This window comes from Canis lupus, chromosome 3 (genome assembly GCF_048164855.1).
Source record: "Canis lupus baileyi chromosome 3, mCanLup2.hap1, whole genome shotgun sequence".
Classification (NCBI taxonomy): domain Eukaryota; kingdom Metazoa; phylum Chordata; class Mammalia; order Carnivora; family Canidae; genus Canis; species Canis lupus.
Genome location: NC_132840.1, coordinates 56,750,025 through 56,776,228, shown reverse-complemented (window position 1 = coordinate 56,776,228; position 26,204 = coordinate 56,750,025). Strand labels below are relative to the sequence as shown.

At 57.4% G+C, this 26,204-nt stretch overlaps 3 protein-coding genes across 18 annotated transcripts; all 3 read left to right on the top strand.

Annotated features, from left to right (window-relative positions):
* The first annotated feature begins 633 nt into the window (after window positions 1–633).
* Window positions 634–17,084, top strand: ACAP1 (ArfGAP with coiled-coil, ankyrin repeat and PH domains 1). Of its 8 annotated transcripts, none has more exons than XM_072821368.1 (26): window positions 634–700; window positions 839–910; window positions 1,158–1,215; window positions 2,482–2,625; window positions 2,774–3,672; window positions 4,213–4,270; window positions 9,135–9,254; window positions 9,428–9,481; window positions 9,561–9,619; window positions 9,736–9,919; window positions 10,053–10,097; window positions 10,231–10,326; window positions 10,437–10,511; window positions 10,595–10,704; window positions 12,182–12,233; window positions 12,333–12,433; window positions 12,993–13,116; window positions 13,214–13,425; window positions 14,099–14,168; window positions 14,302–14,396; window positions 14,505–14,674; window positions 15,217–15,389; window positions 15,739–15,848; window positions 15,933–16,140; window positions 16,360–16,409; window positions 16,661–17,084. In XM_072821368.1, the coding sequence occupies exons 5-26, from the start codon at window positions 3,620–3,622 to the stop codon at window positions 17,067–17,069; spliced, it is 2,628 nt and encodes an 875-aa protein (XP_072677469.1). In that variant the 5' UTR covers window positions 634–700; window positions 839–910; window positions 1,158–1,215; window positions 2,482–2,625; window positions 2,774–3,619; the 3' UTR covers window positions 17,070–17,084. The 8 variants fall into 8 exon arrangements, with proteins under 8 accessions (XP_072677469.1, XP_072677464.1, XP_072677471.1 ...); XM_072821363.1 differs by having other exon boundaries at window positions 15,214–15,389; XM_072821370.1 differs by having other exon boundaries at window positions 15,933–16,043; window positions 16,661–16,829.
* A 408-nt stretch (window positions 17,085–17,492) lies between these two features.
* KCTD11 (potassium channel tetramerization domain containing 11) lies at window positions 17,493–20,450 on the top strand. Its single transcript, XM_072821411.1, has one exon. It carries the CDS (start codon window positions 18,074–18,076, stop codon window positions 18,959–18,961), a length of 888 nt encoding a protein of 295 aa, XP_072677512.1. The 5' UTR covers window positions 17,493–18,073; the 3' UTR covers window positions 18,962–20,450.
* A 170-nt stretch (window positions 20,451–20,620) lies between these two features.
* On the top strand, window positions 20,621–22,608 carry TMEM95 (transmembrane protein 95). Of its 9 annotated transcripts, none has more exons than XM_072821417.1 (7): window positions 20,621–20,894; window positions 21,041–21,097; window positions 21,308–21,350; window positions 21,455–21,475; window positions 21,585–21,631; window positions 21,790–21,877; window positions 22,034–22,220. In XM_072821417.1, the coding sequence occupies exons 1-7, from the start codon at window positions 20,726–20,728 to the stop codon at window positions 22,065–22,067; spliced, it is 459 nt and encodes a 152-aa protein (XP_072677518.1). In that variant the 5' UTR covers window positions 20,621–20,725; the 3' UTR covers window positions 22,068–22,220. The 9 variants fall into 9 exon arrangements, with proteins under 9 accessions (XP_072677518.1, XP_072677513.1, XP_072677517.1 ...); XM_072821412.1 differs by having other exon boundaries at window positions 20,622–20,894; window positions 21,585–21,665; window positions 22,034–22,608; XM_072821416.1 differs by having other exon boundaries at window positions 20,622–20,894; window positions 21,270–21,350; window positions 21,585–21,665.
* Window positions 22,609–26,204: the final 3,596 nt, after the last annotated feature.

Here is a 26,204-nt window from a genome sequence, read left to right as displayed (position 1 = left end):
AACCCTGACGGATTCAATGCCCCCTTCCCTGGAACCAGTGTATCCGGGACCTGCGGCCTCGGGTCTGGGGGCTCTGGGGTGTACAACTCGGGATGCAGTCCGCCGCGCTCCGGGTCAACTTGCTCGCACTCCCACAAACCTGGTGAGGGCCGACCCCGGAGCATCCTAAAAAACAGCAGCTCCATCTTGATGCAGAAGTGCCTCCATGCGGACAAGTAAGGAGCCCCGCTCAGGGGGCAGCGGCGCGGAGCCCGGAGGGCGGGGTTCCCGACACTGGAGGGGGCGGAGCTAGGGGAGAGGGTGGTGTCCTAAGAACTAGGAAGGAGAGCGGCTGAGGGCTGTGAGCTGGGAATTCTCGGGTTCCAGGCTCTCTGGGGCCGCAGCTGGGGCCCAGTAAACGTTGTCAGGCCAGTATGTGATTATCATCAGGTATGGCACCCTCGCCTCGCCATCCTCAGGCTCCTGCGCCTCTGAGATCACGAGAGGATACAAGAGAAAGGTTTTTGAATAACTGAAGGAACGAGGGAGGGTTGTGAAGGGAAGGTCACTGGAAGATTTCCTTCTCCTCTCTTGGGTCCTACCCCTATTCCAGGAAAAAGTCTCAGCGGTGGGATGAGATGAATATTCTGGCCACCTACCACCCTGCTGACAAGGACTATGGATTCATGAAGGTGGATGAGCCCAGCACTCCCTACCACAGGTGCTGAGCCCTCAGCCCTCATCATTCAGCCCAGAACCTTCCCTATTCAGAGAGGGTAGAAGGGGAGGCAGAGAGACCCCAAGAACTGGGCACAGCCTGATGCCTGCATCCCAGCACTGCTTCCTCCCTCCTCTGCAGGCTGCAGGACGGTGATGAGGACCTGCCTGGAGCATCCTCTTGCACAGTGACTCCTGAGGCGCTGGCTGAGAGGTGAGAGTCCAGCCAGAGATCAGAAGAGATGTGAGGCCTCTTCCTAACCTCACCCCTGGGGTCAGAGCCAGTTCTGCTTTTTCGGCCACCAAAATGAGAGGTGGTACAGTTCCCTGCTATCAGGACTGACCAAGGTCAAGATCAGGGAGTCAGCCCAGCTAGGCCCCCCTTGTGATCTCCCCTTTGGCGCCCCCAACTAGTCTCCCTCCCCTTCAGGTTTGCAACAATGGACAATTTGTACCCCAAGGTCCTACAGTACGATGATAACAGAAGCCCAGGGTCTTCAGACAACTTTTCCAAGACACGTGAGATGAGGGGTCGGGACTGAGGAGAAAGGGGAGGCAGAGTGAACCCTCCATGGGAGCCTGGCGGGAAAGCCAAGCTCTCACAATGGCCCACAGACTCCAGTGATTTTGAAAAGCACCGAAAGTCACACTACGACGAAGGAAAGTTCCTTACAGCTCAGAAAAATCCTTCTTCCAGTAATAAGCACAGTGACGGGGCTAGCACTAGCATGGGCAGTAGCAGTCGAGGCATAATGCGGGACCCAGAGCCCAGGCCTGCGGAGAGAGGCTGGCCGGGAGGACTGGCCAGAGGAGTCAAAGATGAGATTGGCCTGGTGACCAGGAACCACCTCTTGGAAGTCAAGGGTCAGCTGTGGTGCCTGAGAGGGAGGTGATGGGAGGCACCCCCAGGGAAGATAGAAGGCGGAGGAGGTGGGGTCCTCAGCATAACGGCCCTCGGGAAGCCTCAGACAGCCCTGGGGAATGGATAGGTCACCAGGGTTTTCTCACATGGGAGGAGGACACAGAATTGAGATGAAAATCGGGGGCCTGAGCTTCTCCCCTGAGGGAGGGCATTATGGACACCTGGGGGTCCTAGACCCCCGACGTGGCTGGAAGACTCAGATCATTGGGGTGACTCTCCAGATTCCCGTAGCTTCCGAAATCAGTGCCCAGTTTCAGCCGCCATCACGTCAGACAAGGAGATTGGCCTGCAACGAAAAGAGTATTATAGCAAAGGGAGGTACCTGAGGTGCTCCCCACACCCGGAGCTCGAGGAGGACACAGAAGATGAGCATGACCAGCAGGACAGTGAGAGCTGGGCTGGGTCAGCCTGGGACGGGGGGTGCTGGTAGCCAGCAGACTAGTGGGGTGCCCCAATCTTGATCCCGTGATGCTTGCAGGCTCAGTAAATTTTAACTGGGTGATTGAGAACCCCATAAGCACAGAGGTCCGTCTGCTGGACCACACAGGAAACCCTGTTCAGGATCACCAGGCCACTGAAGACTGCCTGACGGGGACAGTGGCGACATCACAGCCTGGTGAGGGCACCAGGCCACAGTGTCTGGCTTTTGACAAGCACTCAGCCCCCCAGCTCCCCTTCTTTGCATACCGGTGGATCAGCAATGGTTACTGAGCATGGTCCCAAGCATCCTGGTGTGCAAGGCCTGTGTTGTTCAGAGAGGAACCAGGGAGACTCCAAAGGATTTGGGGCCCTCTCCAGCATGGCACTATCCACTGGCCCCACGCCTGCTCCCTGACTCCTCTCTGCTACCCGCCCCCCTCCAGGAGCCGGCCTGTCCTCCAAAGACAGAGCAGAGTCAGGCTGGTGTCAGTGGCTGGTATCCAAGGGGCTCAACTGGCAGAGTCCGGAAAGTTTGGAGAGAGAACCTGGAAGCAATTGAAATTCCCCACACCAAAACCAATGCAGACGTGAGCCCGGGCAGGGGCGAGAGGCTGCCTGTGCTGGCCAGGGAGGGAGAGGGCCTGAGTGGGTGGTTCCAGGGAGTTTCGGAGTAATGTGGGCCGGATCTCCTGGCCGCTTCAAGAAAGCCAGTAGCCCAGTCCTTTCTCTCTGCAGACGAAACCCTGCGGCTTCGCTGGACACAAGAGGAGGAAGCCAGACAATGGAAAATGTAGGCAGCTGGGGATGGGGTGGGGACCAGCCCCTCCCAGCCCTCACCACAATTGAGGTGGGCAATAAAGAGACACGCAGGAGTCTGGGCGCCGTGAGTTGTGACTGGGCCTGCTGGGTCAGTGAGGACAGGAGGAGCGAGGGACCTCTGCACGCAGGAAACCACAGCAGGCGGAGCCCAGAAAAGAGCTGGGAGCTGCTTGGGATACTGGATCAGCAGGGATCTGTGAGGCCCAGAAGACCCATCTGCAGCAGGGTGACAGTGATTGGTGTGGCACCGCCAACCCACCAATCCCAACCTTACCAATAGCACCATGAATTCTTACAACCCTGGGAGGGCAGCGGGGGGAGGGGGAGCGAGTCACCAACCCCATCTTCCAGATGGTGCACCTGAGGACTCAGAGAGCTCACCCAGGGTTACCTCGCCTCTCTGAGTGACTGAATGAGTATTTGACCCCCTATGTGCCTCCCCAATCCCCACAACTAAAGGAGAAAGAAGCAGAGACTAGAGCTCCCAGTAGGAAGGGGACAGCACAGTCTCCGTGGGCGGGGCTGTGGCTTCCCGCCTGGCCCCGCCTCTGCCCCTCCCAGAGCTGCCAGCAAGTGTGAGGTGAGAGCTCCTCCTTGGACACCCCAGACCCTCCGCGAAGGAATCGAGCCCCCACCCCCACCCCCCGGCTCTTCCCCGGGAGAGGACCCCCTCCGCCTTCCTCATCAACCCCTCCTGGGGCGGGGAGCGCTTCCACGTGGACCCCCCACCACCCATCTGGCCTCAGAGCCAATCAAGTGGAGATGACCGTCAAGCTGGATTTTGAGGAGTGTCTCAAGGACTCACCCCGCTTCCGGTAAGTGTGCACGGGTCTGGGGGAGCACAGGAGGTAAGGCCCGACCCCCTTCCCCCAGCGCACATACTTACACACCTACAACCTTTCTCGGTCCAGATGTCCTGCCAGGGACGCAGAGGGGTGTGGGGTGGGGGGCAAAGTAGCACCTTTGTTGTGCAACCCCAGGCCTGGGTGCTTTCCACCCCCTTTATGTGCCCAGGGAGTCTCTGGAGCCCCTCTATCTCCAGAGCTGACATTCCCACTTCCCGCTCCTGGGGACCCCTACCCCTCCCCCAGCACCTGCTGGGGCGGTTAGCAACTTCCTGCCCTCACCACATCCACCCTCCTTTTACTCTTCCTGCTGTGGCCTGGGCCCTGTGGCTCCCACACTGCGCAGAGGAAGGGAGCAAAAGAGGGCGGTGGTCAGGCCTTCTTCACTGGCCGGCCCTTCTGTCTGTCCCCTTACCCACCAACCCCAACCCTGGCCCTCCTGGGGTGCACGGATCAGATGGACCCCAGCTCTGCTCCTGTGACCCCATCCATCCATCCCTCTCTTCCCAGAGCCTCTATCGAGCTGGTGGAAGCCGAGGTGTCAGAGCTGGAGGCCCGGCTAGAAAAGGTGACATGGAGAGGTGACCCTGGATCGCCTTGAGGTGGGAGGGGCGGGACCAGGGAGAGAACGGGAGCTGGCGAAATTGTTCCAGGGGTTGTGAATGCTGATCCTGCGGGTAAATACTTCACTACTTCACGGGGCTGCAGAGAAGGAAGGGGCAGCTCCATACCCCCAGGGCACACAGGGCCTTGGAAGACCAGAAACCCTGTGGGCTTATTGGGTCAGCTGGGCCTCTGGGGAAGGCAAGACTCTTCCGCCCCCAGGGAGCCCACAGACAGCCTTGGGGAGATAAGCCAGCCAGACACTTAAACATGATACAGGAAGGCCCTCCCTGGCTACTTTGTATAAAACGTGCATCCGCACGCATACACGCTCCTGCCCCTTTACTTGGCTTCACTTTTCTCTGTTTTCTCTCTAGCGTTTACCCTGCTCTCACGTGTGATGTGTTTATCTGCCTTGCTAGCTTCCTCCTGCTCCCTAAAGAGTCCTTGCAGATGTGCTGACTTAGCCCAGCACCTGTTAGCATGGCGCCAGAGGGGCAGCAGTCAAGCGCAGCTCCGCTGGTCCTCTACTCATGGGCTCACACGCCGCAGTCCCATCAGAAGCACATGGTCCTCTCCCAGCTTGCATGGTCGTCGGCAGATGCTAGTTCCTTGTAGAACTAAGGCCTTGACCTGCCCAGGGTACCCCCCAGTCCCCTGGGGGGTACCCCAGGGACCCATCCCTGGGCAGTTCACATCATAGCAGCTTGCTTCTTCAAGCCTGTCGGGGATGGGGGGCGGGGGGTCACTCCCATGTGTGCCACCAACATGGCATCAGCTTACGTCGAAATGTAGTCACAGGTGCAGAGAATGTGTCATCTTTGCCCCGTGGCATAACCTGACCATGGGAGCACTGTCCTGTGGCCTTTGCCGCATTCTGTTGGTAGGATCAGGTCACATGTCTCACGCTTAGGGGGGTAGGGATGATGCAAGAGAGGGAACCATTCAGAGTCACCTTAAAGTGTGTCTGTCACATCTGCCAGTTTTCTTGTTTCTCCCCCACGAGAACGTTAAGTGCTGTGAGGGACTTTTATGTTTTGTTTTTGTTCAATCCCCAGTGCCTGTACCAGAGTCTGAAGGTTAGCAGGTGACCAATTCACAAATACATATTTTTTATTTAAACTTTTTCACTTTTGGGACTCCTGGGTGCCTCAGCAGTTGGGCATCTGCCTTCGGCTCAGGTCATGACCTGGGGTCCTGGGATCGAGTCCTGCATCGGGCTCCCCACAGGGAGCCTACTTCTCCCTCTGCTTGTGTCTCTGCCTCTCTGTGAATAAATAAAATATTTTTAAAAAGTTTTTTTTTCACTTTTTAAATTTCTTTTTTAAAGACTTAGTTACTTGACAACGAGAGAGCACGCACATGTGTGAGTGGCAGGGAGGGGAGAGGCAGAGGGGGAGGGAGAATCTCAAGCAGACTCCCCACTGAGTGCAAGTCCTCCCCCCCCCTTTACTCCCCACCCCAGTGTGGAGCTCAGTCCCTCAGCCCTGAGATCATGACCTAAGCTGAAATCAAGAGTCAGACACTTAAATGACCAAACCACCCAGGTGCCCCTAAGCTTTTTGATTTTTGAGTTATAGACTTTAGGAGAAGTTACAACAATCATGCAGGGAGGTCCCACGTCTTCATGCCCCAGTTTCCCCCAGAGGTGGCATCTCATATAACACTAGTACGTCACCAAAACCAGGAAATTGATGTTGGCACGTTGAACTATCTGCAGACCGTACTTGGATTTTACCTGTTTACATTTACAGTTGACCCTTGAACAGCAAGGGGGCTAGGGACACTGACCCTCCATGCAGTCAAAAATTGGCATATAATTCTTGACTCCCCCAAAGTTTTACTTATAGCCTGCCATTGACCAATAACATAAACAATCGATTAACATTTTTGTGTGGTGTATGTATTATATAGTGTTCATCAATAAAAGGAGCTAGAGAAAAGTACTATTAAGGAAATTATAAGGAAGAGGACCTCCTGGCTGGCTCAGTCAGCAGAGTGCACAACTCTTGATCCCAGGGTGGTGAATTCAAGCCACATGTTGGGTGTACAGCTTACTTTAAAAAAATTTTTTTGGGATCCCTGGGTGGCGCAGCGGTTTAGCGCCTATCTTTGGCCCAGGGCGCGATCCTGGAGACCCGGGATCGAATCCCACATCGGGCTCCTGGTGCATGGAGCCTGCTTCTCCTTCTGCCTGTGTCTCTGCCCCTCTCTCTCTCTCTCTGTGACTATCATAAATAAATAAATAAATAAAAATTTATTATTTATTATTTATTTTAATTTTTATAAATTTTTATAAATAAAAAAAATTTTTTTAATTTTTTTAAAGGCTATTTTTTTATTAATTTTTATTTATTTATGATAGTCACAGAGAGAGAGAGAGAGGCAGAGACACAGGCAGAAGGAGAAGCAGGCTCCATGCACCAGGAGCCCGATGTGGGATTCGATCCCGGGTCTCCAGGATTGCGCCCCGGGCCAAAGGCAGGCGCCAAACCGCTGCGCCACCCAGGGATCCCTAAATTTTTATTTATTTATGATAGTCACAGAGAGAGAGAGAGAGGCAGAGACACAGGCAGAAGGAGAAGCAGGCTCCATGCACCAGGAGCCCGATGTGGGATTCGATCCCGGGTCTCCAGGATCGCGCCCTGGGCCAAAGATAGGCGCTAAACCGCTGCGCCACCCAGGGATCCCTACAGCTTACTTTTAAAAAATGAAAATAAAAGAACAAAATTTTGGAAAACATGAATCAGAAGGAAGCGAAAACACATTTATGGTACAGTAGTGTATTTTTTGGAAAAAATCCACTTACAAGTGGACCAGCGCATTTCAAACCCATGTTCAAGGGTTGACTACCCTTGTTTCAAAAAGTCTTTGTGTATAACTCAGTGGCACTTCATCACAAGCCTCTGTTCTTATAACCAGCATCACATTGAAAACACAAAACTCAGGCAGCCGGGCTCAGCGCTTTGGCGCCGCCTTCAGCCCGGGATGTGATCCTGGAGGCCCAGAATCGAGTCCCACGTCGGGCCCCTGCGTGGAGCCTGCTTCTCCCTCTACCTGTGTCTCTGCCTCTCTCTGTGTCTCTCATGAATAAATCTATAAAATCTTTTTAAAAAAAAAAAGAAAGAAAAGACAAAACTCCTAGGCGGCCTGGGTGGCTCAATGGGTCAAGCGTCCAACTCTTGGCTTCAGCTCAGGTCATGATCTCAGGATCATCATGAGATCAAGCCCCTGTCCACCTCTGTGCTGAGCATGGAGCCCGCTTAGGACTCTCCCTCTCTGGCAGCCCAGGTGGCTCGGCGGTTTAGCGCCACCTTCAGCCCAGGGCATGATCCTGGAGATCCCGGATGGAGTCCCACGTCAGGCTCCCTGCATCCTGCATGGAGCCTGCTTCTCCCTCTGCCTCTCTCTCCCTGTGTCTCTCATGAACAAAAAAAAAAAAAGGACTCTCCCTCTCCCTCAGCCCTCCCCACCACCACTCTTGCACGGTTTCTCTCTCTCTCTCTCAAAAAAAAAAAAAAAGATATGAAACTCCTATCACCACAAGGAGTTACCCTTTATCCTGATACCTCCCTGCCTTCTCGAACCTGCAGTTACCACCCTCTGTTCTCCCGACGTGTCATTTCTAGAACGTTACACAAGTGAAACCATACAGTAGGCCAGTTCTCAAGATTGGCCCTTTCTTTTTTTTTCCTCTCAGAATAATGCCCCTGAGGTCTGCTCAGGTTGTTGCCTATTGGTATGAGTAGTTCCCATATGGACGGTTGATTCCTTTGTGTTGCTGAGCACTGTTCCATCGCATGGATGGGCCAGTTTGTCATGAGTTCAGTTTTGTGAATGCTCACAGATTGAGAAAGGGTGGTGGGTAGGAAAAAAAAACACTCAGCGCCCCAGCACTACGCAGTGAAGTTGTGTCTGCGTCCTGGTCCCTGATCACAGACACCTCGTGGTGACATCTGATGAGATTGGATCATGGTCGCTGTCCTGACCATTAGTGACCCTGTCAGCCACCTTCAAGGCAAGCTGTAGTTCCCTGCAGCCTTCACTAGCCCTCAAAATTCTTTCTACTCATTAAAAGTTAATGGAGAACCTCTGGGCCCAGCTTTCTGATCCCCTGCCACCCCAAATCTCCATATGGAACTTCCCTGCTGGTCTCCTGTCCCCTGGGCTCAGCTGAAGGGCTCCACTGACGCTCTCTCTGTCCCAGCTATGTTGACTCAGGCCCGAACCAAGTGGGGTCACCTCAGAGGCAATGCAGTTCCCAAGCAAGGGCCCGAGATCAGGAGACCTCGCTTTGGTTTCTGGCTCAGCTGCCTGGCTCTTCCAGAGGGACCCTCCTCGGATCAGACCTAGGAGCACCCTAACTTGCCATCTTTGTTTGCCCTGACCCTGTGGCCAGGGAGCTGATTAATCTGGCGAGGGAATGTGCCATGAGCACAGAATGGGACAGCTCCAGCTGGGAAGGACTGGGGAATTCAGTGCCACCCAGGTGGAGCATTTGTCCTGTGAGCCAACAGTGGATGAGGGTGGGGTATCTGGGGAGCACTGGATCCGGGCAGGTGGGGCAGGCCTGGGGGGCTACGCGTGTCAAGGGACAGAGAAAGACTGTTCAAAGGTGAAGCTGACACCAGCTGTGGTGAGAGGCTGGGAGATTTGTCTTCCAGGCACAGAGCAGTTAAGCACCAGGGGTGTGTTAGAAACTGGGGGTGCCCAGCTGGGCTGCAGAGGCGAAGGTGAGGTTGGGCAGCAGGGGCACAGGCCTGGGGAAGAGCAGAGCAGGGGGACCAGGGTGGGGTCCCCCAACTCTCTGTCACTCTGTTGCTTCTTAGCTTCTCAAGCTGGGGAATGGCCTCCTGGAAAGTGGGCGCCACTACCTGGCCGCTGGCCGCACCTTCATCGCTGGCATTTGTGACCTGGCCCGCCTGGGTCCACCAGAGCCCATGATGGCGGTAGGTGGAAGCCCAAGCCACACTGGGCTGGAGTCCGGAACATGGACATCCTCTGCGAGGGGAGGGTGAACCTGGGCTGGGGCCACGGCCAGAGGCCACCTGGCGGGCTGGGTGTAGATGGTAGGTGCTGCTGCCCCATGTCTGCTACCCTCTCTCTGCCACTTCGTGCCCAGGAGTGTCTGGACAAGTTCACCACGAGCCTCAGCCACAAGCTGGACAGCCATGCGGTAAGGGAGCAGAGCAGGTGGGACCGGTGTCCGGCCTCTGTGGCCTGGGTCTCGCCTGCCAATTTCTGCTTTTCCTCAGGAGCTTTTAGATGCCACCCAGCACACGCTGCAGCAGCAGATCCAAACCCTGGCCAAAGAGTGAGTCGGGAGGGGAACCAGGCCTCCATCCTTCTTCCTGTCCCCACAGGGGCCTCCCTGGGACTCTCTGCTGGGAGTAGGGGGAGCTATTGGGTTGTTTTTCCGCTCCTCCACAGAGGTCTTCGGGGCTTCCGAGAGGCTCGCAGGGATTTCTGGAAGGGGGCTGAGAGCCTGGAGGCTGCTCTTATCCATAACGCCGAGGTCCCCAGGCGCCGGGCCCAGGAGGCAGAAGAGGCGGGCGCTGCCTTGAAGACTGCGCGGGCTGGATACCAGGGACGAGCCCTGGATTATGCCCTGCAGGTGCCCACCCCAACCCATCCCGCCTCGGGATCCCAGGGCCTCTGGCCCCTCGGAGGCTGGAGAGGGCCCCCTGTGCAGTGGGAGGGGGCGCTGTGGTTGAAAGACTGACCTGAGGGCTTTTGGGGGCCCTCAGATCAACGTGATTGAGGACAAGAGGAAGTTTGACATCATGGAGTTTGTGAGTTACGGTGGTGGTGGTGGTGGTGGTGATGGCAGGGTGGAGGAGAGCCTGCTGATGGGGTGGTAGTAGGGAAGAAGGAGAGACAGAGAGTGCCTTGTCAGCTCCACCCCTTGCCCACCTTGTCACCCAGGTGCTGCGGCTGGTGGAGGCCCAAGCTATCCATTTCCAGCAGGGCCACGAGGAGCTGGGCAAGCTGGCCCAGTATCGCAGGGAGCTGGGCGCCCAGGTGGGGCCCCGGGGAGCATGCCAGTGGGGGCGGAGGGGCCTCTAAGATACCTGTCCTGGCCTAGTGGGGGGCGGCGGGGGGAACATCTGAAATGCCCATGGTGTGCCCAGTTGCACCAGCTGGTCCTGAATTCAGCTCGTGAGAGGAGAGACATGGAGCAGAGACACGTGCTGTTGAAGCAGAAGGTGAGGTCCTTGGGGTGCAGCAGGGCCTGGTGCCTCGGCCTCTGCCCGCTTCAGCTGCCCTTTGACCCTCCTGTGCCCCCCAGGAGCTGGGTGGGGAGGAGCCAGAGCCAAGCCTAAAGGAAGGGCCTGGTGGCCTGGTGATGGAAGGACACCTCTTCAAACGGGCCAGCAACGCATTTAAGACCTGGAGCAGGTGAGGGAAAGGCGCCCCCATCACCCCCACCCACCCAAATCACCTAAACATTTGTTGAGATAGGGTGCCGAGCACAGAGAAAAAAAGACAAGACCCACCAGCTTCGCAGACTTTGTATCCCACCGCAGAGACCCACAGTGAATTCTGTTATGTTGGGAGAGAAGAGCAGCACAGGAGAAAAAATACTAAAGCAGAGGGTGTGAAGAGCTGAGGACGGGTCATGGTTTTAGGTGGGGTGGTCAGGGCAGGCTTCGTGAGAAGGTGGTTTCGGGGTGAAGACTTGAAGGATATCTCGGGGAGAGAACATTCTAGGCAGAAGGAGGAGCCAGTGACAGAGCTCTGAGGGTGGGGGGACAGAGGGAGGGAGGAAGATGTGGGGCAAGGAGAAGTTGGAGCTAGTGGGGGTGTGCTCAGCGACATGGGGCCTTGTCAGCTTCTGTAGGGACTTAGGAGCCCCTGCAGGTATGGGGCGGGCTGGTCATTTGCTGTGACTCTACTTCCTGTCCCAGGGCCACTGCCAGCCCGTCGGGGACGTTGGCCCAAGTCAGAAAATTGAGCCTTTCCCTAGGATGCTTCTGTCAAAATTGTAGCAAGAGACACAGGGCGCCTTGGCTGGTCCACTCTGTGGAGCCTGTGACTCTTGATCTCAGGGTTCTGGGTTCGAGCCCCACGTTGGGTGTAGAGATCACATAAAAATAAAATCTTTTTTTTTTTTTTTAAGATGTTTAAATTTACTCATGAGAAACACAGAGAGGCAGAGACACAGGCAGAGGGAGAAGCAGGCTCCATGCGGGGAGTCGGATACAGAACTCGATCCCAGGATTAGGACCTGAGCCAAAGGCAAATGCTCAACCGCTGAACCACCCACGTGTCCCAAAATAAAATCTTTATAAAAAACAATTGTAGGAGCGCCTGGCTGGTTCAATGAGTAGAGAGCACATGACTCTTGGTCTGGGAGTTGTGAGTTCGAGCTCCACAAGGGTATAGCAATTACTTTAAAAAACAAAAAACAAACCTTGGGGTTCCTGGGTGGCTCAGCGCATGAGCGTCTGCCTTTGGCTCAGGGCGTGACCCCAGGGTCCTAGGATCAAGACCCACGTTGGGCTCCAGGCAGGGAGCCTGCTTCTCCCTCTGCCTGTGTCTCTGCCTCTCTCTCTGTGTCTCTCATGAATAAATAAAATCTTTTTTTTTAATCTTTAAAAAATTATAGTAGAGTATTTTTATTGGAAAAAGCATTTTACTTCTGGAAATTTGTCTTCACGAATGCATCAAATCTGGGTTGTCTGAGGTGTGAGCAGTGCCGCTTTGGGTGTCCTGGCCTACAAGGCCGTGCGCCCTCCTGACGGGATGTGGTGGTCAGCACGGCTCTCTAGGCAAGATCTTCATGGAGCAAAGGGCACACAGCCTCTCAACAGTCCCTGTCCCAAGTGCATCCCAGTGCCACTCATGTCCACAACTCTGTTCCCACCTCCTCCAGACGCTGGTTCACTATTCAGAGCAACCAACTGGTTTATCAGAAGAAGTACAAGGTAGGTGGGCTGGGCACTGGGTGCCGGGGCCTGGTGACACCCTGCCCCTGCCGCAGCTGTGTGGATGGCTGCCCCTTGTCACCTTCCTTCCCCTTCCAGGACCCCGTGACCGTGGTGGTGGATGACCTTCGCCTCTGCACTGTGAAGCTCTGCCCCGACTCAGAAAGGCGGTTTTGCTTTGAGGTTGTGTCCCCCAGCAAGTGAGTGCAGAAGTCAGGGGTGATTGATGCTCCTGATGCTCCACTGTGTCTAAATCTTTTTTTTTTTTTTTAAGATTTTATTTGTTCCAAAAAAAAAAAAAAAAAGATTTTATTTGTTTATTCATGAGAGACACACAGAGAGAGGCAGAGACACAGGCAGAGGGAGAAGCAGGCTTCCTGCGGGGAGCCCAATGTGGGACTTGATCCCAGGATCCCGGGGTCACGACCTGAGCTGAAGGCAGATGCTCAACCTCTGAGCCACCCAGGTGCTCCTGTGTCTAAATCTTTGCCAACAGGGAGGCAGGGCTGATCATAGAGCGTTAACCTTCTGGTGGCTAGATTGGGGGACAGACCGGGAGGTGTCCTGGCGAGAAAGGATAAGGCAATGGGGGATATTTAGAAAGATCTGACCCATTGGTGCCAAATCTCTATTCAACTGGTGTTTCATATGTCAGTACAACGGGTACCGGTTGAATAGCAGCTGGAGGTAAGCCAGCCTATCCTGAGCCTCCCTGGGCCTCACACCACCTGCGCCCCTCTGCTCTCCCCTCCTGCCCAGGTCCTGCCTCCTGCAGGCTGACTCGGAGCGTCTTCTGCAGCTGTGGATCAGTGCTGTGCAGAGTAGCATCGCCACGGCCTTCAGCCAGGCTCACCTCGAGGACAGCCCCCGGGGGCCAGGCCAGGTGCCTTAATCGGAGGGTACAGGGCCGGGCTGCCCAGGGAGATGAGGCACCCTTCCCCAAGCCCCATAGCCATCCTTTCCACCTCTGTCTCCCCTAGGGCTCAGGATACCCGGCCATGAGCTCCTCCGCTACCCTGGGCTGTGGCGGGATGAGCAGGGGCAGGGACCCAGGCGGAGCTGGGCACGTGGCAGCCCAGGTGCAGAGCGTAGACGGCAATGCCCAGTGCTGTGACTGCCGAGAGCCAGCCCCAGAGTGGGCCAGCATCAACCTGGGTGTCACTCTGTGCATCCAATGCTCAGGCATCCACAGGTCACTCCCCACTACCCCAGCGGGGCCCTACTCCTTCCGGCTGGGGTCTGGGGAGGGGGCAGGATAGAGTTCCTCCCGCGGGCTCCCCCCTCCTCCTTGCCCTGCTGTCACTGGGCACAGCGTCCTGGTCTGGCCAGAGGGATTTTTTTTTTTTTTTAAGATTTATTTATTTATTCAGAGAGAGAGAGAGGCAGAGACACAGGCAGAGGAAGAAGCAGGCTCCATGCAGGAAGCCCGATGTGGGACTCGATCCCAGGTCTCCAGGATCACACCTCAGGCTGCAGGCGGCGCTAAACCGCTGCGCCACCAGGGCTGCCCTGGCCAGAGGGATTTATAGGCTTGACTGGAGGCATGAGGTTGGGGCTCTTAAGGGTAAAGGAACCAATGAGCAGAGAGAGGAAAGGTCACCAGGCCTCAGCAAGTCTGTGAGGCATTCCATCTGAATCGGTCTGGCTGAAGGAGGGGAATGGCAGGGCAAGAGAAGGGAGGTGGCTGAAGAGGATGAGGCCCTGACACTGAAATGTAGGAGAAGGGGGAAGAGGGAAGGATGAACAGAGCCAGGCCACGCAGCCCGCTGCCCTGCCGCCTCCTGGTCAGTGCCTCTGCGTGCCTGCTGTGCTCATCTGGCTGCTGCTGCCCCGAAGAGGGCCTGACTCCCACTCTGACCCCCCAGGAGCCTCGGGGTTCACTTCTCCAAAGTCAGGTCTCTGACACTTGACTCATGGGAGCCAGAACTGGTGAAGGTGACTTGGGGTGTCGTGATGAGAAGCGGGTGGGGTGGGGTGAGTCCAGGATGGCAGCGCCCGGAGAGCTCAGACACTCACCTCCCTCCCACCTGTCTGTCTGTGTCTGTGTCTCTGTCTGGGCCACCCAAAGCTTATGTGCGAGCTGGGGAATGTTGTCATCAACCAGATCTATGAGGCCCGCGTGGAGGCCATGGCAGTGAAAAAACCAGGGCCCACCTGCTCCCGGTGAGATTGGGATGGAAGTGCTGGGGCTGCCTACTGGCGGGGAAGAAAGAGGGTCTGGGTCCAGAGGAGGGAAGACTATCCACCTTCTTCCCTGCCATACTCTGCCAGGCAGGAGAAGGAGGCCTGGATTCATGCCAAATATGTGGAGAAGAAGTTCCTGACCAAACTTCCTGAGATACGAGGGCGAAGAGGTGGCCGGGGGCCCTCCAGGGGACAGCCTCCTGTGCTCCCCAAGCCTTCCATCAGGTCCCAGCCGGGAAGCTGCAGAGCCAGGCCAGGTATACCATTGCTCGGACATTCGGTGAGCCGGGCTGCGTGCCCAGCACTATGTCACACCCGGTGAGGAGGCACAGAGCATGGGGCCCCAGCCCTCCCCTTACCAATGTTGGGGGCGGACCACACTAACACTGATTTTACAAGGCAAGAGTTTCAGGGGCTAAGTGAAGACTGGGGAGGAGCATGGGGCTGGGGATAGGCAGGGAGGGTCTCAACCACAAGAAAAGTCAGGAGGGAGAATGAAAAGGCCTGTGGAGGCGGGAGCTTGGCTGGAGCAGAGGGAACCAGAGCCACTGGGGCTGTTGGCTCCCTTGTGACGGTCCAGCCAGTCCAGGTAAGTGAACAGGAGGAGCTGAATGATGCTGTCCGTGCCCCCTGCCCTGCAGGCCCTGCACGCACACACACCCCCACCTCCCACTGCTGTCCCCGGAGTCCCGAACACACACGGAGCCTCCCCAAACTGAGGAATGACCTGTCCCATCAGAGCATTTGGGGCCTGTGCCTAGGGCTTCTTACCAGACCCACGGCCAATTTCCTTCAGCAGAGCCCCCCTCCGATGACCTGGGCAGCCTCCACCCGGGGGCCCTGCTGTTTCGAGCTGCCGGGCACCCTCCATCCCTCCCCACCATGGCCGATGCCCTCGCCCACGGAGCTGATGTCAACTGGGTCAATGCAGCTCGGGAAAATGCCACGCCACTGATCCAGGCCACGGCTGCTGTGAGTCTTGCCCACTACCTACTGCGACTAGGGACCTGCTCTTACCCCTACCCCCCTTAGGGAATGATGACCAATAGAGACGGGTTGCTAAGGGGTTATGTGATTTGGAGGCAGGCAACCTGGGTTTGAATCCACGTTCACACCACTCACTGTTGTGAACCTCTGTGCCTCAAGTGTGCTCGTCTGTAGAACAGATAACATACCGCATGACGCTGTACTGTGGACTTAACCTATGCATACCGGGAAGGGGCTGGAGCAGAGCCTGACACAGTTGCACCCCAGCCCCAAACCTCTTTAGTCTGCTCCTAAAGATGCCACTTTCTCTCCCGTTTTCAACCTCTCCATGCAGAATTCTCTTCTGGCCTGTGAGTTTCTCCTCCAGAACGGGGCGAATGTGAACCAGGCAGACAATCACGGCCGGGGGCCGCTGCACCACGCAACCATTCTGGGCCACACCGGGTAGGGGCGGGCGGGGCGGATGGCTGCGGGAAAGAAGGGCCCGGATATGGTGAGTGGCCGGCTGAACCTGTCTGTCCTTTCCAGGCTAGCCTGCCTGTTCCTGAAACGAGGAGCCGACCTGGGAGCTCGGGACTCCGAAGACAAAGACCCCTTGACGATCGCCATGGAAACGGCCAACGCTGACATCGTCACCCTGTGCGGCTGTTTGGGGGCGGGGCCAGCTCTTGCCCTACCCACCTGGGGGCGGGGCTTGGGAGCTGCTGGCCGGCTGCCGGACCCGGCAAGAGGAAGGGTGCTCCGAGTGTAGACCCGGGACGGGGAGTAGGAAGGGGGGCGGGTAGGGAGCACGGATGGTGAGTTCGTCCCCAGTGGCAGACTAAAGGGTTGGTAAACGCCTTTAAGCACTGGACCCCAGGGGGACAGATGAATTAACGACCCCAGCTCAGAGGACGGGGAGTGGGAGTGGGGCCCTGAACAGAAAGTCATTCGTGCCTGAATCCTTCTTCTTCAGGCTACGCCTGGCAAAGATGAGAGAGGTCGAGGCGGCCCAGGGCCAGGCAGGTAAAGTACCTCCCGCCCCGCCACGCGCTTTCCTTGCTGAGCTTCTGGCCCCCGCAGACCTGCCTCGCGGACCCGGCTGCATAGACTAATTTCATTACTTATTGCACAAATGTGTATTGAGTGCGTGTGAGAGCGCACGTCTTCGAACCCCGAGAGGGCCGGGCCGGGGCGCTGTGCCCACGGTGAGCGCGCTCCAACCCGGCCCGGCCAGCGCCTCGCCAGCCCAGCCCTTGCTCCCTCCCTCCCCTCAGGAGACGAGACGTATCTGGACATCTTCCGCGACTTCTCCCTCATGGCGTCGGACGACCCAGAGAAGCTGAGCCGGCGCAGTCACGACCTGCACACGCTCTGATCCCGCATCCCGGCCCCCTCTGCCCCACCCCGCCGGTCCCTGGGCCATTAAAGCCTCTGTGCTCTGCGCTTCCCGTTGTCATTCCTCTGCGGGGCGCCATCCTCCGGCCGGGCCGGGGCTGCGGGAGCGGTGGGGGTTTGCGAGCTCGAGTCACGCGAGGGGCCACTCCGGGACAGCGAGGCGGAGGCCGCAGCCCTAGCACCCGGCGGCCCTGGGCGGAGCTGTCGGGCTCGGGCGACATGGCCAGACGCGGCGGGCCTGGCAGAGGAGAGGCCGCCCGCGTGGGCTGGGGGGCCGGCCTCCCATAGGGGGCCGCTGGCGTCGGGCCGGGACGGAGAGGCTGGCTTGGGCCACCCCGGCCCCGAGGCATCCCCGGAATGCGGCGGCTCAGCACCCGCCCCCTCGGGAGTTCCCGACGCGAGCGCCCGGGTGAGCACCGCCCCCAGCCCGGGACGGCGGGGCCTCGGGCCCCGCGCGGAGCTGCAGACGTGAGGTCGGGCACTCCTGAGCGCCTGCGGGGCGGTCGCGGCCACATCCGGAGCGACGCGCCTGAGTCACCCTCCAGACCCCACCCCCGGCCGCGTTCCTGGTCCGGCCCGTTCGCCCCGTCTCTCGGGTTCCAGACTCTCGGCTCCCACCTCCGCCCCTGCCGCGCGAGCCCCGCGGGGGTGGGGGGCGGGGCGCCAAGGGGGCGGGGCGGTCCCTTAAAGGGCCCCCGGCCGCTGCCCTGAGGCCACTTCCTGGGGGCGGAGAGGACTGCGGCGGCGGCGGCGGCGGCGGCGGCGACACCCGGGCCCCGAGACTCCCGGCAGCTTCCATCCGAGTCCTCCGGGGCTCCCGGTTCGCGTCGAGCGTGCATCCCCCGCGCCCCGGCGGGTAGGGGCCCCCGCCGCCCGCTCGCGTCCGCCCCGCCTCCGTCGCCCGAGACCCGCGCCCGGGCCAGACCCGGCCTGCGACTGGCCCCCGGGGCCCTGCGTGGACTCGCCCGCGGCGACAGCGATCTGCCGAGAACTCGGAAGCTGGGTCCTTCCGAGCGCCGGCCTGTGCTCGCCACCGTCGCCTGCTGGTGGGACTCCGGAAACCCTCTGTGTGAAGACCACAGAGAGGAGCCGCTGACCCTCCGCCCGGAATCGAGAGCGCCAGGACCGAAATCTCCCCGCCTCTCTGGCTTCTGCGCTTTTCAGCTGTTCTCTCGAGCTTTCGGCCGCGTCTGTCCCTGGAAACCACCCCCCGCTACCGACGTAGCCTGGGCGAGCCCCGCATCTCACCGCCGTGCGCTCCCACCTGTGAATCCGGAGACAGTCTCAACTTTATGACCCAATTCTGCCCACACCCAGGCAGTTCTGCCTTTTCTTCTCTTGCGGTATCTCCCGTAGTCCCCAAAATTTCGCCGCCTCCTGTGCCCTCTTCGGCCCCCTCTTTTGGGGGCCCCGTGACCCTGAATGTTGGGGGCACACTATACTCCACCACTTTGGAGACCCTGACTCGCTTCCCGGACTCCATGCTGGGGGCCATGTTCAGGGCCGGCACCCCCATACCCCCCAACCTCAGCCCCCAGGGAGGTGGCCACTACTTCATCGACAGAGATGGCAAGGCCTTCCGGCACATCCTCAATTTCCTGCGGCTGGGCCGCCTCGACCTGCCCCGTGGGTATGGGGAGACGGCACTTCTCAGGGCAGAGGCCGACTTCTACCAGATCCAGCCCCTCCTGGATGCCCTGCGGGACCTGGAGGCCTCTCGGGGGACCCCGGTACCCACTGCTGCCCTGCTCCACGCAGACGTGGATGCCAGCCCCCGCCTGGTGCACTTCTCTGCTCGCCGGGGCCCACACCACTATGAGCTGAGCTCTGTGCAGGTGGATACCTTCCGAGCCAACATCTTCTGCACCGACCCCGAGTGCCTGGGTGCCATGCGGGCCCGCTTTGGTGTGGCCAGTGAGGATAGGGCTGAGGGCGGCCCACACTTCCGTCTGGAGTGGGCCCCCTGTCCCGCAGAACTCCCGGAGGTGGAGTATAGGAGACTGGGGCTGCAGCCGCTGTGGACTGGGGGGCCGGGAGAGCTGCGGGAGGTGGTGGGCACACCAGGTTTCCTAGAGGAGGTGCTGCGGGTCGCTCTGGAGCACAGCTTCCGTCTAGACTCCGTCTTCCCTGACCCCGAAGACCTGCTCAACTCGCGATCTCTGCGCTTCGTGCGGCACTGAGTGTGTGGCGCTCCCATCTGAGTGGGGTGCGGAGAAAGAACGGACAGCAAAAGGGACGAAGGGCCCCCTGAAGCTTCTTCTTAGCTCTGCCTCTGGATCTGTGAGAGTCAGGGCTCCCACTGCACCTGACTGGAGCCCAGGTGTGGGCAGGAATTCCCAAATCTCAGCCCGCTGAGGGCTCACAAAGCCATGCAGAGGGTCTGGACTGGTGCTAATCCTGGGAGGGGTGGGGAAGGTTCCCAGGCTTGTTCTTGCCTGAGGCTGGTGGCCTCCAGTGTCTCCTTGTTTGAGCTCAGTATTCAAGGTTCTAGAGAAGTAGCGACCCCTCCATGCTCAGGCTAGGCCTAGCAGGACCCTGGAGGAACACTGAAGTGTGGGTGAAGGACTCTGGATTGCTGTGACGTGGTCTCCTGGACCGTGGCTTCTCCTGCAGCTGGATGGCCTGGCCTGACCAAAGAGTGGCCGGAACATTCTTGACTATGGGAAAGGGGATCCTTTGCTGGGTCTCACGGTCTCACGTTACATACTTAGGGAGACGGAAAGGCTACACTCTACCCTAGGTTGGAATGAGGGAGTTAGGAGAATCCCCATTTACTATAGGGCTGGAGCCCCGTAGTCCATAGTAAAGGACCCCATATTGATGGTGGAGGAGGCATCTTCGCAGGTTTTGGCCTTACTTTGCTCACGTACGTGTGTGTGTCAGCCTGTGTGTCTGACTGACATGCAGGTCTCCGCCTTCTTGACTCCCGTCTATTGCTGGAGGCAGCATCTGTGTGCTGGGCTTTCTGTGGTCTCTGCGTGTCCAGGCCTGTTTGTGGTTGCCTGGTGTTTGGCACTGGGTATGTCTGTGGTATGGGTGTGAGCAGATGGAGAATTAGTAGTGTAATCAAGTAGGGGGTGTGTGTGCACGCATGTGTGTTCACATCACCACGTAGGCAGGAGGAGCCCGTTGATGTTTGAGTCACTAGGATCTTCCTGGTGAAAGGTAAGAGGAGTCAGTGGGCCCAGCTGGGCCTTGGAGGCCGCTATAGAACTCTTGGTTGCCAAGGCAACCATGGGCATGGTTGCTAGGAGATAGCTGGGCAGGCCCCAGGCTGCCTGGGGCAGAGGGGAGACCAACAGAAGAGGTGGAGAGAGCAGGGGAGGATATGGGAAGGGATGGGATTTCTGGGTCCCCGAGGGGTGGGGTACTCATGCACAACTTCTACTGGGGGAGTCACTCATTATTTATCGCTGGTCACGATTTACAAGAAGAAAAATAAAATGGGGGTGATCCCTGGGTGGCTCAGCAGTTTGGCGTCTGCCTTTGGCCCAGGGCACGATCTTGGAGTCCCAGGATCGAGTTCCGCTTTGGGCTCCGGGCATGGAGCCTGCTTCTCCCTCCTCCTGTATCTCTGCCTCTTTCTCTCTCTCTGTGTCTATCATAAATAAAACTAAATAAATAAATCTTAAAAAAAAATAAAATAAAATGGCTTTTTGGAACCTCAAACTTGTCAAGGCTGCTGCGGGCCAGGTTGGGGGGTGCTGTCCTCTTTGCCACACAAGCCCTGCTTTCTCTGCCTGGTCATCTTCGGGTCCTCAGCTCCTTGGGCCCCACCTTAGCCCCAGCCAGAGACAGAATGGTGGCACTGTGCCAGAATGTTCTAGAATCCCCAACTGTTCTGGAACACTCTAGACTCCCCGGGCAGGGCTGGAGCCAAGATTGTAGCATTCAGAGGCCTTCCCAGCCTCAGTGGGCTCCCCCACCACTCCCCAGCAGGCCTCATGTGGGTGCTGGCATTAGGTGGGGTGTTCCTGGCGACCACCCAGGCCTGTATCCTCTGCCAGCTCTCAGCTCGAGACCTGTCGGGCCGCCTGGCCCACGTGTGCAGCCAAGTGGAGGCTAAGTGGAAGGACTGTGGGGCCTCCTGGAACTTTCCGGCCTTTGCCTTAGGTGAGCTCAGACATCCAGGGACAGTCCCCGAGGGGGACACCCCCGGTCCACAGCCCTCTCTGGATGCACTGGCCTCTCCCCTCGGGGGACCTGCCTTGGCCCCGGGGAAGCTGGGAAAGACTTACACATCCTTGCTGTCTCCACAGATGAGGTGTCCATGAACAGAGTCATAGAGAAGACTCACCGAGTCCTGAGGGTTATGGGTGAGGTCAAGGGGCAAGGCAGCCCCTGGGGGGCTCGGAGGGGCAGTAGGAGGGGGCTAGGGATCAGAGGGGCGGATACAGGAAGGTGGGACCCTGGAGGCACGAGGTGAGGGGTAGAGATGCACCCCTCCACGGAGGAGGCGCCCCCAATATCGCTCCCGTGTCTCCCCAGAGATCAAAGGGTCTTTCTCCTCCCTCCCCTTGTACCAGCTTTGGCTGCAAAAGATCAAGCTCCCCCAGTACACCCGGGAAGGTACTGCTGTGGCAGGGATGGGGTGCTGGGGCTCTGGGGCAGGGGGTGGGTGGTGGTGGCTGAGCGTCTCCTGTCCCCGCACCCCTTCTTGTCTTTGGTTGCAGCTCTCTGCGCGCCTGCCTGCCGTGAGTAGGAGAGGATGGGGTGGTGAGGCCGGGGGCACCGGGGGTACCCCAGGGGAGCCTGGCAGCCCCCAGAGGGAAGCCCCAGCTCGGCTCCTGTCATCTCCTGCAGGGGGCAGAACCACCCTCTACAACTGCTCCACCTGCCAGAGCACCCAGGTGCGCTGCTGGCCCAAAAAGCGCTGCTTCCCAGGTTGGACCCCTGAAGCCCTGGCCCTGGCCTCCCCTGGCTATGATCTCTGAGCAATTAGGCACCCCCCCCCCCCATGACTGGTGAGGTCCCCAGGATCACTCACTGCTTCCTGGGCTCCCTGCAGGAAGTCACGATCTTCGGGAAGCCAGGATCCTGCTCCTCTCTGTCTTGATAGCTGCCCTGCTGCTGGGCATCCTGAGCCTCGTGGTGGAGTGAGTCCCCAGAGCGGGGAGGCTAAGGGCGGAAGCAGCCTCACCACTTCTGAGCGCCCCCCACCTTCCCCACAGTACCTTCCACCACCACCCCTCCTGCCTCCTCCCACCATCCTCCCTGCTCTGCCCAGGCCTCCCATCTCTGTCTCCCCTCAGGTCCAATTACTTCAAACCAAAAGAGGACCTGTGAAGACACTGCCAGCCTCCCAGCCTCCACTCCTAAAGGGCAGGAGCCCACCACCTCCACTCCCCTTGGAGGGAATCAGCCAGCCCTTTAGCTCCCATCCCGAAGGCTCAGCCTTCCACACCCTGAAGCCCAATGTCCCCAAGGTCCCGGGGTCAGACGGCCTCTGGGGACCCAGGCACCCACAGGGGGAACATTCCCCTGCCCCGCCGCCCCAGCCCTCTACGAATCAGATGGGAGCAGTCACTGATTCCAGGAAAATATCTACAGAAGGAAAGAATCCCCTCCAGGCACCACCCCTCCCACACCCCCTCCTGCCTATTCTCGGAAGCGGGGGCTGGCTGCCCCAGAAGCTACTCTTGGGGCTCTTATGACTGATTGGGAATCCGGGAATAAGTGCCTGGAAGCCGCCCTCCCTCTAGAGTTGAGACCACATCAGTCAGCCTGCTAGCAGGCTATCCCTCCATTTAACATTGTGAAGCCTTGGCCTCCCACGGAGGCCTCCCTCCTGCCAAGATGGAGTAAACCTGCTGTCAAATGGCCTCCACCCTGCCTAGCCTCTGTCTGCGACTGGGGAGGGCAGAGGGGGAAGGGGAGACTCGCTGTGGCACAGTGGTTCTCAACCCCAAGAGACATGTGGCCACATCTACAGACATTCTTGATGGCTTTGGTTGGGGGATGGGCTGCTGGCATTTAGCGGGTGGAGGCCCGGGGTGTGGGCCTCTACAGCCTCCCTGGCCTCCGCGACGCTCAGGGGAGTCCTCCACAATAGAGAGTTCTCCTGTCTAGGACCTCAGTTGTGTGTGGTTGAGAAACCCCAGCATTCCGTCCCCTGGCGCTCAGGAGTTTTGGGTTGGGTGTGTGGAACATGAAGCATAAAAGGAGTTAGCCGGTCACCAACCACAAGCCTCAGGCCAAGGGCCTAGGTTGGAAGGGATCTTGCCTGCATCAAGCCCAGTGGTTTTCAAGGGTAATTTTTTTTTTAATTGTATTTATTTCAGAGAGAGCACACATGAGTCGGGGGGTGGGGGTGCAGAGGGCGAGGGAGAAGCAGACTCCCCACTAAGCAGGGAGCCCCATGCAGAATTCAATCCCAGGATCCCAGGATCATGACCTGAGCTGAAGGCAGATGCTTCACTGACTGAGCCGCCCACTTGCCCCTAGCCCAGGGGTTTTCCAGGGCAAAAGTTCTCATCTGGCTGCACGTGACAGTCCCCTGGGCAGCTTCAGAAACTATCCATCCCGGCAGTTGCCTGGCAGGCTGAAATGATTAAGTGTCTGACTTTGGCTCAAGTCATGGTCCCAGGGTCCTAGGATCAAGTCCCGCATGGGGATCCCTGCTCCGCGGGGAGTCTGTTCCTCCTTTTCCCTCTGCCCCTCCCCACCATTCATGCTCTCTTTCTCAAATAAATAAAATCTTAAAAAGAAAACAAAACAACTATCCATCTCTGGGCCTTATATCCAGAGCTTCTGAATTCAGTGGTGTCAAATGGGGCCTCAGTTAATCTAACTTACAGCCAGCCAGGGCTACAACCGCGGTTTGGGGTGCCGTGAAGGACCTGGGGATGGAGAGAGGGATACTTGCCCCTTCTAAGGAAGTGCCTTCCAGGGACACCCGGGTGGCTCAGTAGTTGAGCATCTGCCTTCGGCTCATGGCCTGACCCCGGGGTCCCAGGATTGAGTCCTACATCAGGCTCCCCACAGGGAGCCTGCTTCTCCCTCTGCCTGTGTCTCTGCCTCTCTGTGTCTCTCAGGAATAAATAAAATATTTTAAAAGGGAAAGTACCTTCCATTTTATTTTGCACATTCAAGTCCAATCCATTCATTTTACACCAAAGAGAGAGAGAGAGAGAGAGACCCAGAGATCATACATGAAGTTCATACAACTTATCCATTCATTTGACAGCTGCTTGGTGAGCACCCAGCAGGCACCAGGCAGCACTCCTGCCCAAGTTGGGATGACAAGCCACTTCTGCTGAGCCCCGGGGCCCCACGGCTGCCCTCTGGTCTGTGGTAGCTGCCTTGGACCCCCTGATGCTGTACCCTCTTTCCAGACTCAACACGTTGGAGTTGTCCTTATTTTCACACCCAACATGCAATGGGGTCAACCAGTTCAGCCCATTCTTGGAGGACCTCTATCCTACCTGGTCCCCTCCTCCCGTCCTATGGCCCCCAGGCCAGTCCATAACCCTCTTACTGTGGACTCATCTCCCAAGGGTGCCACCTGACTGCCCACTGCCCTCCCGCCCACTGAGCCCTCAATGGCCACACTGGTCTTGGTGGAACCCCATATCATTGATGACCACCTGTCTGGCATCATAGGATGGCTGAGAACTTGAGCTTTGTAGTTGGGTTGTCGGGTCTGGAATCCTGGCTCTACGTCTCACTGGCCCTTGGGCAAGTTAACTTCTCTGTTCCTTTTTCCTCTTATTTTAAATGCAAATCATACAGTTCATTGATTCTATGGCTTTTTTTTTTCCTGTTTACATTTTAATGGCTCTGAAGAATCCATCTTAAGTTGAAGATGTGTCCCAGCAGAATGTTACATATTATAATTGGTGATCTCTCTTTTTAAGATTTTATTTATTTATTTACTTATTTACTTATTTACTTATTTATTTATTTATTTATTCATTTATTTATTTATTTATTTGAGAGGGAGAGAGTAAGAGAGAAAGCACAAGCAGGAGGGGGAGCAGGGGGGGAAGGCCTGGGATCAGGCCTGAGCCAAAGGCAGATGCTCAACCACTTAGCCACCTGGTGTCCCGAGTCGATGATCTCTTAACTTCCATGAGGTGTAGCAGCACTGACCTCAGAGGATTACTGCAAGGTCCAAATAAGTTCATACACAAGGCTTGGGACAGTTCCCCATGTGCGCTGGGCCCCTCCCTAAGCATTAACCATCACTATCTTGCTTGAGACCCTTCCCCAGCTCTTCCCTGCCTACAGAATATAGACCTGGCCCTTTACCCTGACATTCAGGGCTCTCACCAGCCACTCCCCACGTCTTATTTGGTCCTCATGCCAGAGCTGATTGACACAGCTCTAAGTGGGATCTCCCCCTCAAAGCCCCATGAGCCTCTCAGAGTCAACATTTCCAAACCCACATCCCTCCCTGCCCCCACCTCCTCCTTGAGATCTCCCTCAGGGCTAAGGGCAGTGCCAAGAGTCTGATGGACGTTCCTCTGGAGCTTGGTTTCTCAGCTCTGCCCACCCCACAGCCACACTGAATCACTTGTAGTTGCCTAAACATTTTGTTTGCTCCTGGATCCTTGCCTTTGCCTGGGCTTGTTCCCTATACCCTAATGCCCTTCTTTGGCCCAGACGTCACCCCTTCCAAGAAGCCTTCTCTGAGCTCCTGAGGCAGAGTAGGGTGTCCCTTCCCTAGACATCTCTCATGTGGTACCTGTTACATCGGATGGTGGTGTGTCCTTAAAAATCATCTCTCTAGACCATGTGTTACCCTTGAAAGCTACTCCCTAAGGTTTCATCTTCATTCCCCCAGAGCCTGGAACATGGAGACACCAGGAGGTATCCCTGGCAACTCCAGCCCCTTCTCTGCAGTTCTGTGATATGCCCTCCTCATGTGAGCTCTTCATGAGCACGCAGTGTTGGAGGCTGGTGGCGTTTGTGTCTTTTCTGTGCCCATAAGGCCAATCCACCAGTGTGTGACCTGCCAGGGCAGTGCTGGTTTTACTGAGCCCTTCACCAAGTAGGAGAGGCTACTAGGGGTCTGGCAGTTTTAAACAAAGGCCCCTAAATTCTTTGAGATGTGTCCCATCAAGAGGTAGGGTCCATATGTTCTTCCTTCTATCACTGGCCAACCAACTGAATGTGGTAGAAGTAACACTGGGCTACTTCCCAGGCCAAGCCCTAAAGGAACTGGAGACTTCTACCCTCTGCTTCTTGGGATATTCACTCTGAAACAAACCCAGTTGCCATAGTGTGAGGAAGCCCAAGGTACATGGAGAGTCCATGTCCACGGTTTTGGTCAAAAGGCAGCATCTCCTGCCACCATGTGAGCGACAATACAGCCCCCAGCTGTCAAGTCACGTCCAGACTTTGACTTTTTCCAACTAAGGCCTCAGACCCAGTAGAGCAGAGAAAATCTATCCCTACTTTGTCCTGGTGGAATTCCAGATT